The 11974-nt window shown below is 39.4% G+C and overlaps 1 protein-coding gene across 1 annotated transcript; it reads left to right on the top strand.

The window, feature by feature from the left end:
- The first annotated feature begins 1106 nt into the window (after positions 1-1106).
- On the top strand, positions 1107-11674 carry LOC132858225 (transcobalamin-1-like). The gene is made up of 5 exons (XM_060888467.1): positions 1107-1159; positions 10155-10336; positions 10609-10747; positions 11050-11186; positions 11284-11674. Exons 1-5 carry the CDS (start codon positions 1128-1130, stop codon positions 11343-11345), a joined length of 552 nt encoding a protein of 183 aa, XP_060744450.1. The 5' UTR covers positions 1107-1127; the 3' UTR covers positions 11346-11674.
- Positions 11675-11974: the final 300 nt, after the last annotated feature.

The following is an 11974-nucleotide window of genomic DNA, read 5'->3' as shown; positions in this document are numbered from 1 at the left end:
CTGCTGAGATGCCATCATTACCAGGTGACTTCTTATACTTCAGAGATTTTATAGCATCTAAAACCTCTTCCAGGAGTATGTCCTCATCACAGCATTCTTTATCTAAATCACTGATGCACTTACTTTTTCCCAGAGAGTTTAAAAATTGTGTAGAGCAATCTGCAAGGTAATTACATTTATAATGATTTGCATAAAAGTTATGAACGAATTGAGAACTATGGGATCATCGTTGACAAGACCGTTAATATTAAGATGAAGAATTGTATTATATTTACCTCTGTATCTATCAAGATTAAAAAAGTATGAGGAATTTTGTTCCCCCTTTTCCAACCATTTGGCTCTTGGCCAGACAAAGGCCCCTTTAGCTTGCTGCTTAATGCTATCCAATTTATGATGTAGGTCACTTAAAATGGCTTAGTGGTTAGCACGTTCGCCTCACAACTCCATATAACTATATACCGCTTATCCGCTTATCCGAACTACCTCGGGTCACGGGGAGCCTGTGCCTATCTCAGGTGTCATCAGGCATCAAGGCAGGATACACCCTGGACGGAGTGCCAACCCATGGCAGGGCACACACACACACACTCTCATTCACTCACGCAATCACACACTACGGACAATTTTCCAGAGATGCCAATCAACCTACCATGCATGTCTTTGGACCGGGGGAGGAAACCGGAGTACCCGGAGGAAACCCCCGAGGCACGGGGAGAACATGCAAACTCCACACACAAAAGGCAGAGGCGGGAATCGAACCACCAACCCTGGAGGTGTGAGGCGAACGTGCTAACCACTAAGCCACCGTGACCCCCATATTAATTAATTTTGAAAGTTAATTAAATATACAAACACTAATATACAGGTAGTGAATTATTACTTCTGTAGGCCATTTATCCATCCCAAAAATAAAACAATTTTTTGGATAACATGGGAGAGTCAAAAACAAAGGTGAATACGAGCCTGGAAATCATAAGGTAACAAATGTTAAGGGTATCTTTGCTACAGGTATAATGTGAAGGTTACATTAACATTAATTAAAGTTTTTTGTAGGGCCTTTATGAGGAGTAAAGGCTGCAAAGTTTCAAGGTGGACATGTGACACTGTTCTTCACCCTTTGCAATGTGATGGCACATCCTGTGGTGTCTTTGTATGCAAGGTAAGCATCATTTACACCAGACAGTAATATATGTGTTATGTCTTCTTGAAATGCCTTGTTTTCCATATGCAGAAAGAATTCTAACAGACGGGGGGCACGTATTCTCCCAGTGCCTCAGAGGTTTCCTCCGGGTACTCCGGTTTCCTCCCCGGTCCAAAGACATGCATGGTAGGTTGATTGGCATCGCTGGAAAATTGTCCATAGTGTGTGATTGCGTGAGTGAATGAGAGTGTGTGTGTGTGCCCTGTGATGGGTTGGCACTTCGTCCAGGGTGTATCCTGCCTTGATGCCCGATGATGCCTGAGATAGGCACAGGCTCTCCGTGACCCGAGGTATTTCGGATAAGCGGTAGAAAATGAGTGAGTGAGTGAGAATTCTAACAGACCAGCCTATCACCTTCTCAAGTACAGAGAGGGCAATAAATCTTTTGAGAAAATAGTTGCCAAAGGGATTTGTTTGATTACACACTGCAAAAGGTTCATTTTCTAATTAATATATAAGCCTGTGTAACTTAATTAAAGAGACTTCATGTGACTTAATTAAAGAGAGCAGGACCAAATAAAGCAGAAATCAAGGTAATTTAAATTGTTTATTTCAAACATTTCTTTGTGTCTCTTAGTTATAAAATTAATAGTTAGTTGGTGTAGGTTTACAAACACTTAATGTTACTATTATAAATGCTGCTGAATGTTAGATACAGATACACCCATCAGCCATAATATTAGAACCACTGACTTAGATCTTGTCAAAGTCACTCAGATCCTTATGCTTGCCTACTGTATGTCCTACCAAAACACTTTGAGATCTGACTGCTTACTTGCTGTCTAATATATCCCACCCCTTTACAAATGCCTCTGTAATGACATAATCAAATGTTCAAATCACCAGTCAGTGGCTTCATTGTTAAAGTGGATTAATCTATAATTAATTCAGTCTCTAAATCTGATTTATCCTTATACACTTTCTTAGAGTGATTTGTGTCAGTTCTATGGGGAAGAAATCAACCAATCAGCAGAAGAAAACTTTTATTGCTCAGAATGTATTGAAAAATAGAATGAGACACTTGCATATGCACATTTGCACAAGAATTCACTTTTATTAAAATTTGTTTGTCTTTCTCTCTTGTTGCGATTTATGTTTTAATATTTTGAGGTTTGTTTAGCATTTTTTTTGTATTTATTAAGTGTACTGTATATGTTTGAATACTAGTTGTATAAATATAATTTAATTACATTTCTCAATAAACATGCTGTGTTTCTGTAGCTTGTCTGTGTGGCAGTGGGGTTATGGTTAAGCATCAGCTGAGGACTGAGCGGTCCAGGTGCATTATTGATCCCCAGACTGTAATATACAGAGGGGAACATATTTGTCTGGATTCCAGGAAATTCTGTTCCCCATGTGATTTTAGAGTAAGAGACTGTTTTGTAGCTGAAACTTGTTATACATAATAAAGGCCATTCATGTACATCACCAGCATCACTTTAGTGCATTATTAACCCTCATGGTGTAATATATGGAGGGGAACAGGATTCCAAGAAAATTCTGTTCCCTCTGTGATTTCCCATTTTGAGACTGTTCTATAGCTGAAACTTGTTATACATAATGAAGGCAATGTATATACTTCCGCACCATCACTTTAGTGCATTATTAACCCTCACGGTGTAATATAAAGTGGGAACAAATTTCTCTGGATTCCAGGAAATTCTGTTCCCCCTGTGATTTCCTATTTTCAGAAGCTCTTGCTTTGGTTTTTTTGGAGAGGAAACGTACAGCAAATTGTGTTGAAAAATTAGTATGTTGTTTTAATCAATAGTGTCAAATGGCGAATGTGATGTTCTTCACATGCTGATTCATTAGTGTAAGTTGGCATTTTTTGCAGATGAAAATAATTGAGCAATAATTACAAGTAAATTAAAGAAAAAGTAATTAATTAAAAATAAAAGCTGATTTATCAGTGCAGTTATTAGTGTATTATTATTATATTTTTATAATATAATATGAATCATTCTTGAAATATAAATTCACTTTTAATTTAGCGATCATTAAAATTTACAACATAGGGCCATCCTTAAAAATATTCTTGTTTGCCGTAACCCAACCGACCCTCAATGCATTTGTTGTCAGAGAGCATTTCACTGGGAACTTGATTTGGGGCGTTTCTTAGTCTCTCTACAGTAGCAAAAAGAGTGCGAGTGTTGTTTATGTTGTTGTTTATAATGTTTGAGAAGAAGATCTGTCTAGCTGTGCCTAGTTCTACATTGAAAGCACGAAGACTGTCCTTATAGATGCTATAATGTACTTCAAGTTTTGTTTTCCGCCACATACGTTCAGCTTTTCTGCATGTTCTTTTCATGCTCTGTACAGCTGTTGTGTTTCTCCAAGGTGCTTTACGTCTGCCAATGATCATCCTGACCTTTACTGGAGCTATACCATCAATAGCATCTTTAACTTTTAAGTTAAAATTTTCAAGGAGAACATCAACAGAGTCTGCCGATATGTTTGACAACATTGATATAGCATTCATAAATACTTCACTGGTGTTTTCATTTATGAACCTTTTTTTTGACATAGACAGATCTAGCATCAGTGGCAGGACAGATCAATAAATCAAAGTAAACACAGAAATGGTCAGATAGCGCTTCATCCTTGATAACAGTGGATGAAATGTTTAGACCCTTGCTAATGAGCAGATCAAGAGTGTGTCCCCTATTGTGTGTAGGACCTTGCACGTGCTGGGTCAGATCATTCATTCATTCATTCATTCATTCATCTTCTACCGCTTATCCGAACTACCTCGGGTCACGGGGAGCCTGTGCCTATCTCAGGCGTCATCGGGCATCAAGGCAGGATACACCCTGGACGGAGTGCCAACCCATCGCAGGGCACACACACACTCCCATTCACTCACGCAATCACACACTAGGGACAATTTTCCAGAGATGCCAATCAACCTACCATGCATGTCTTTGGACCGGGGGAGGAAACTGGAGTACCCGGAGGAAACCCCCGAGGCACGGGGAGAACATGCAAACTCCACACACACAAGGCGGAAGCGGGAATCGAACCCCGACCCTAGAGGTGTGAGGCGAACGTGCTAACCACTAAGCCACCGTGCCCCCCTCTGGGTCAGATCAAAAGTGTTTAAAACATTTAACAGTTCAATTGCAGTATTGTTTTCTGCATTGTCTATATGAATGTTGAAATCTCCAGCAGTAACAAAATAATCAAATTCAGAGGAGATTGTTGATAAAAGTTCTGTGAATTCATCAAAAATGTTGGGGTGTATTTGGGAGGCCTATAAATAATTGTAAACAGAATGCGTGGTGTACCTTTTAGAGCAATACACAAATATTCAAAAGACTGGTAATGACCAAGTAACACTTGCTTGCATTGAAAGGCATCTTTGAATAAAGCAGCTATTCCTCCACCTCTTCTAACAGCTCTACATACACTTATAAAAGTAAAGTTGGGTGGGGCTGATTCATTGAGGACTGTAGCGCTGCAGCTGTCATCTAACCAGGTTTCGTTTAGAAACATGAAGTCCAGGTTGTTAGTGGTGATAAGATCATTAACTAAAAATGATTTGTTCTTTAATGAACGGATGTTCAGAAGTGCTAATTTAACAGTAACTGGTTTTGGCCCTGTATCCATCTCAGAATGACGTCTAATAGGCAGTAGATTAGATAGAATTGTCGTGTGGCTGGAGAGGGCCTTCGTCTTTCTATCACATATCAGGACAGAGATAGGGAAAGCTAAAGGGACATTGGGCTCCCGCTTGTTCTGAAAACATTTCTGATTGTTACTGCTGTCATATCGGGGACCCAACACATATCAGTTATCAGTGCTGTTTGCAGATGAGGGCTGGAGTGATCCCTGGCGTTGAGGCATAGGTCAGAGTGCTCTCTCAGATGGAGGGGGAGGGCAGGCTGGGCCCGGAGGCTTTGGTGGTTGTGGAGCCCGCTGTTTCTTGGTTGATATTTGGGGACTCGCAGCAATAGAGGTTCCAGCAGATACCGGTTTCTCCATTTTCTCTGAAAAGCACAGAAGTGGTGATGTTGGAGAGAAGGAGAGAGAGTGTGACGACATCAGCTGTGCTTCTGGTGTTCCTGGAGGCTGGGGAGTGTTATCTTGTTTTTTTGGTTGTTATCCACAGAAACGTCCTTGGGTGTTGATTCACCATCCGGCTGTAGTGAGGTCTGTGGTCAGGGCTCAGCCTGAGCTGTGTCTGTGAACAGTAGTTGTTGTGGCTGCGGAGTTTTATCCTTGTCAACTGAATGTCCATCCAGGTGTTGGTGTGAAATCCTGTGGTCATTTAGGCCGTCCAGGAGTGGACTGGCACACTCAGCTGATGAATGATGAAGGGAGAAAAAGATATTGTCTTTAAGCAACCTAGCACCTAGTTTGTTTGGGTGGATACCATCTGTGTTAAAAAGTTGCCTTTGATTCCAGAAGATATTAAAATTGTCAATGTAATTCAGTCCTCTCTTGGTGCAGGTTTTTTGCAGCCATGAATTTAACTTAGTAGCCGCGAAAACATATTTGTTCCTCTGGCTGGGAGATGTCCACTGATGAATGATTGAACTTTCAGTCTTGCAAGTGTTTCAAAAAGTTCATTGAAATCCCATCTAAGGAGCTCAGACTGCTCTTTCCAGATATCATTCTTTCCCACATGTATGACAATCTGACTGACAGACTAATGTTTCATCAGAATGTTGCAAAGTTCCTTGTTAACATCAGAAACCATTGCCTGAGGAAAACAGTATGTACGGGTAGCCTTGCTTCCAATGTTTCTGATAATAGAGTCACCCACTATCAGCGTGCTTGGCTCAGCTGCTGTCTGAGTTTAGCGCCGCTGCCTATATGATATTGAGCGTCTGTTAGCTCTGTTAGCTACTGGCTGATGTCATCTGTGTCCATTTATATTTGGGGATTCTTCGCCCAAACTCACTAGTGCTTCATACCTATTTTCAAGCCGCACAGGGGGTGGTAGAATACCAGTATTAGCTACTCGAGTTGTAACCATTTCTGAGGTAGATGATGCTAATGCAGCAATTTGTGACACTCGTGACAGTCTAATGTCTTGAACATCTTTGGGTCTCGCATCCTGTTTATGCCATCGGTTTGTGTCCTCAATTACTTTAGGTTTCTCTGAGCTCACTATGACCTGTTTAAAAGCATTAGGTTCACAGGACTCACCAGCTTTATGTTGAGAGGGACCACGATGAAGCTCTGCTGTATGTTCTGGCAGGGTCGGCAGCACCACAAGTAACTTTGTTTCGAGAACTGCAATCTTTTGTAGAAGTCTGTGGCAGTTTGAGCAGGTGGATTGAGATCCAAAAGAAGGCATTTTCTCTTCTGTTCGAATGTGGGCAGCTGTGTTGTCCTGATTTAGGATTGTAAACTGCCGGCAATAGCAAACTGGTAGACCGCTATGACAAATTCCCCAAGTTGTTGAATATTCCAAATATCAATATAGTTCCAGGAATTTGTAGTTTTAGTGTGAGTGCCCAATTGTTTAGTTTGAGCACTGTGCTGAACTGCTGGAAGTTAAATCAAAAGATAAAAGCGAAAAAGCAAAAGTGCAAAGCACAGAGTGCAAGTAAAAAGCGTCCGAACAGTAGCGAAGCAGGAAGCAAACCCAGTCCGAGACCAAGTCATAAGGGAAGCCGTTCATACGTACGACGTGCTGTAGCAGAAGTTCCGCCGTCTCCTTGGCTGATGTGGGTTTGGGCAGTGGGATAAATTTGTATGCCTTAGAAAACCAATCCACTACTACTATCACACTCATTCCCAAAGACTGTGGCAGGCCACAGAAGATGAGGTCTAGGGAGAGGTGTGACCATGGACGGGATGGTATAGATAGGGGCCGGAGCAAGCCGTGTGGACGTGCCCTCGGGCACCTGTCTGGCAGGCAGTAACAAAGCCCCAAGAAGGTGCCACTATTTTGGAAGACGGAATTATGGGTTGGGGTTTGGAGTCCTCCACTGGGGAATCCCACTGGAGGGAGAAGGCATCCGATTTAGCGTTCTTCGAGCCAGGTTTGAAAGATAGGATAAAACCAAACCAGGCAAAGAACAGGGACCTCCTGGCCAGCCGTGGATTCAGTCGCTTGGCTTGCTGGATGTAGGTCAGGTTCTTGTTATCTGTCTGAATGAGAAATGGGTGCTTGGCCCCCTCCAGCCAATGCCTTCATTCCTCCAAAGCCAATTTGACAGAAAGGAGATCGTGATCCCCTACATCAGTGTTGTCCAATCTTATCCACAAAGAGCCAGTGTGGGTGCAGGTTTTCAGTCCAACCAAGCAGATGACTACTGTACATTGCTTGCCAATGGCCTGTTGTGCCCCACAGACCTTCCTCTCCAGCCCTTGCGGCAGTGGTTATCAATGCCACCCCCCTGAATCATAGGAAGCATGGCACACTCTGCTGGAAGAAACGTGCCCCTTGTCGCTCATCTTAGCTCAAATTATTAACAGTTGATGTGTGTTGTGCTCAGTATAGTTCAATTCAGTTATTAAGGAGTCTGATGGCTTGTGGAAAGAAACAGTCTGGTCGTGAGGGCTCGAATGCTTCCTTTTTCCAGATGGCAGGATGGTAAAGAGTGTGTGTGAGGGGTGTGTGGGGTCATCCACAATGCTGTTGGATTTGTGGATGCAGCATGTGGTATAAATCTCCATGATAGAGGGAAGAGAGACGCCAATCTTCTTCTCAGCTGTCCTCACTATACGCTGCAGGATCTTGCTATCCGAGATGGTGCAGTTCCCAAACCAGACAGTGATGCAGCTGCTCAGAATGCTCTCAATGGTCCCTCTGTAAGAAGTAGTCAGGATGAGGGGGAGGGAGATGTGCCTTTCTCAGCCTTTGTAAGAAGTAGAGATGCTGTTGGGCACTTAAGGTGCACACATATGTGCTGCGATGCACCAAAAATGGAGTATCGCAGCACATATGTGTGCACACGACCACCACCACTAATTTTCCCACCTATTATTTGTACCAGCCCACCTTATAATTATAATTTGTATAATAATATAATTCGCTGGAACCATATTTCCAAATCAATATAGAAAACCACAAATTGATTAGGAAGAGACTCAGTTATTCTCCCCAGTGACTTAAGATGTTAATTGTAAGCATGCAGATCATTTTGAAACCAAAGCTCTTCCTGAAATGTTTAGCAAGACTGGATAAACTTTTAGAGAAACAATGCACCTTAAACACTAAAACATTTCCTTTATTTTCAATGTAAATTGACTGACAAGTTTCAAACCAGAATCACTATAAAACACTGTTTTTTTGTTGCCTACAACTATTTCTGTTTTTTTGTAAAAAAATAATTTTTATGTTAATTTTAATTAGATATCTTTTTACACTGTTGTGGCTCTATGCAGTACAGAAAAGACCAAAAAGTTTATTTTAACGGCAATTGTTTAGCAGCATAGTGTTATGTGTATATATACAGTAATGGGAAAAAGAAAGTACAGCCTTTTTCTTGGACATACAAATAACATCAACAAGTCATACAAAGATGTAGAAACCATGTGTGTTGGTGGTGGTGGTGGTGTGTGTGTGGGGGGGTAACCTCCTTCATACTTTCACAATTCAAGAAATTATCAGATAGGTAATAATAAGGCCAATTTCAAGACTGTACAAGTTTGTTTAATGTAAATGTTAATCTAAGAAATGAACAAGCTAATCCAATTATCTTAGTTGAGTGGACTTCTTATTCAGTCTTGAATATGTTTTGCAGCTGAAGAGGAACTTCCTTATTTCAAAACCCCCACCATTTAACCACCATGTGTGATACACCTGTGGCATTATGAGACTGACATGACACCACAATCCATACAGGTGAATCAGAGACACCTGAGTAAACAGGTCATGGTGACATATTGAGTAGGGAATGCTGTTATTACAAACGTTCCCTTATGTTCAGACATGACCATGATCAAATTTTATATATTGACAGATTAATTTAATGTAATTTGTGGGCTATTGATTTTATTCATGTGCCATTTTGTTGTAGATATAAAGCTGGGTCCTGACCTGAGGTAACATTTGTTAGCCTACGTAAGCTATAGTCAGTTTCATAGATACTGCATGTGGAATCTGACCATTTTTTTATATTATTTTAGCAATCTACCACAGTATATTGGAGTGTAAATTTAATAATGAATATGAGCCCAAAGTGCAGACTGGGGTGTTTATATTCAAAACCAGGTTTAGAAAACCATAGTGTAGAAATGATTACACCTTTTAAGTCCATGGCCATGGCATTGGAAAAAGTTCATTTTGTTCTCCATACTCTCTTGTTCTCTCTTCCCATCTTTCTGGTGCAAGTTGTCTTATCTGTCCATAGAATGTTGTTTCAGAAATTTACAGGCTTTTTAAGAGGTTTTTGGCAAAGGTTAAACTTTATATTCTATTTTTGAGGGTTAGCAATGGTTTACATTTTGTGGTTAACCCTCCATGTTGATTCTGATGAATGCTCCTCTTGATTGTTGATAACTACACCATGGAGGATGTGACATGTGCGAGCTGTTGCGAAGAGGTTTTTCTTAACACCAACAGGTTCCCTAGACAATCAGATTCTTTATATCTGCTTAGTTTAAAATAAAACAATTAAGTAATAACATACAACTTGCCATGGAATAGCCGAGCAGCCAGTTGCCAAATTACTTAAAAGAGCGGGTCCAAAAAAAATTAAAATAGTTTTACCCAATTTGGATGTCAATACACTTAAATTAAAGCTAATAATCCTTTGTGATTGTTTTTACTTGTTACACAATTTTTAATTACAAAATTATGTTTGGATTTACATTATGTTATTTATAGCTTATCAGTTCCCACCAATCACCCAGTAGCAATAATTCAACTATCTTGACAAATTTTGTTGCTAATTCAAAAATTAATGCAATAAAATGCTTTAAATGAGATAAACAATACATTTTTTCTTGTATGTTTTCTTAGAATCTGGTTTGGTCTGGTTTGTAACAAAAGTGGGCAGGAACAAAAAAGGTATAAAAAGGTGCTGCAGCATTTAATCCTGTCAGATGAGAGCAAATACCTGCACACGCAAACATCACCAGACCAAAGAAGCAGCAAGATGGCCTTCAAAGTTGCAGCTCTTCTGTCTATTTTCATGCTCACTTACATTTTGGCTCCCCTGGTTATAACTTCAGGTGAGAAATCAAATATTAAAGGTTTTTTTATATTAAATCAATATTAAAGGTATCTTATGTATTAGTTGATTTTTTTTCATTAAACAGTACAGATCTCTATAGACATAACAAGGACAGACTATGATACTTCACTATCTCTGTAGTAGTAATTTGTATTAAAGTGAAAATGTTAAATTCATATGCAACAAAGTAAGTTTTCTTTCCAAATGAATTGTTTCCTTCTGAAGCAGGATAAATGTAAAATGCATTGATTCTAACATCACTTCCTGCAGAGTCATCGTATCCTATTTCACTACTTGTATACAACTCGCTCACTAATGAGAACAATTTGACTTTCACCACTAACATTGCATACAGAGGAATCTTACTTGGTGCTATGAGGAAGATTCAAAAAGCCAATAACAATTTCAGGTAAGTTCAACAGTGTAAAACAGTGTTGGGCAGTTTTATCTGCAAATACCTGGTGTGGCTCTGAATTTTCAAATCTCCTGCTTGGCTGAAACAAAAACTTCAGGCATAGACTTTTAAAAAAAAAGTCTATAAGTTTATAAAGTTTATAATTGCTAATATCAGACATATCAGATATCAGAGATAGAGGATTAATCTTTGTCGAATCAGATGTTTTAATCAGTTCCAAAATTCTAAGTAAATTTTATTGCCCTCTTTTCCTCCATTTACTTCATTATGAATTCACTATTGATATTTCTGATTAGATTCACCACTAAAGAGGATCCAAACTATGGCCCATTCCTTGTAAGTGTAAACAGATTGGCAGGGGACAATGAAAAACATACGTACTGGCAGCTGCTTATCCAACCTCAGAATGGCACCATAATCATTGCTGATGTGGGTCAGTATATCTGTATTATATCATTTCTTTGAGATTAAAATACAAAGTGTATATATGTTAAATGTAAACATATAATAAAATACTTCACCCTTTTCAGGTGTCGGCTGTTACATACCAAACCCGAATGATACAGTTATCCTCAAATTCACTAAATGGTAATCCAAAGTAGTGATGCTGTAATCAGCCTGGGACTTTTGTACTCACTAGAAAAAGCATGATACATTGTGGTAAATTCACATAAATGAAAAAAAAGATCTGTGTGATTCCTCTTTAAAAAAACAGGATCCTGTTAAAATTGTGCCATGAAACTGTTAATCTTGCTGTATGTAATCTTCAAAATTAATCTTCATGTTTGATCCTGTTTTTGGGAAATGCTTTATCTAACCTTATATGCAAACCCTATTATGAGCTACTTTGGTGTATTTTCAACATTTTCAACATTTACTCTTAACGTGTTGGTGGAAAAATAATAAAATCTTAAACGTCAATTCTGATTGTAAAAGCTTGTTTTCAGTATGCATTAACTATTTTGTCACTGGCACAATTCTAGAACAATGATAAGTGGAAACAATATCACTTAATGTTAAGCTAACAGTGTTTATTAAAGTCATATCCTATATTTTTCTTTACATATCCAATATAGACTGAACACTTTTTAGTGCAAACATGCTTTTAGAAACACACATGCAGCAACAGCGGAATATAACATAAGCTAACAGGAGGATGGCAAAGAATACCAGGAAACACAGTAAACCTTTATGGTTGCATTGCAACCAGGAACTTAGTGC

The sequence above is a fragment of the Tachysurus vachellii genome, chromosome 15 (genome assembly GCF_030014155.1).
Source record: "Tachysurus vachellii isolate PV-2020 chromosome 15, HZAU_Pvac_v1, whole genome shotgun sequence".
NCBI lineage: Eukaryota > Metazoa > Chordata > Actinopteri > Siluriformes > Bagridae > Tachysurus > Tachysurus vachellii.
Note: the sequence above shows the minus strand (reverse complement) of the source record. Positions and strands in the feature narration are given on the sequence as shown.

Bases quoted from the DNA above. Each gene is read 5' to 3' on its own strand.
- LOC132858225 (XM_060888467.1), top strand. From the start codon at position 1,128: ATGGCACATCCTGTGGTGTCTTTGTATGCAAG. The intron at 1,160-10,154 runs GTAAGCATCATT...TTGTAACAAAAG, and splicing joins GTGGTGTCTTTGTATGCAAG to TGGGCAGGAACAAAAAAGGT. The intron at 10,337-10,608 runs GTGAGAAATCAA...CACTTCCTGCAG, and splicing joins TCCCCTGGTTATAACTTCAG to AGTCATCGTATCCTATTTCA.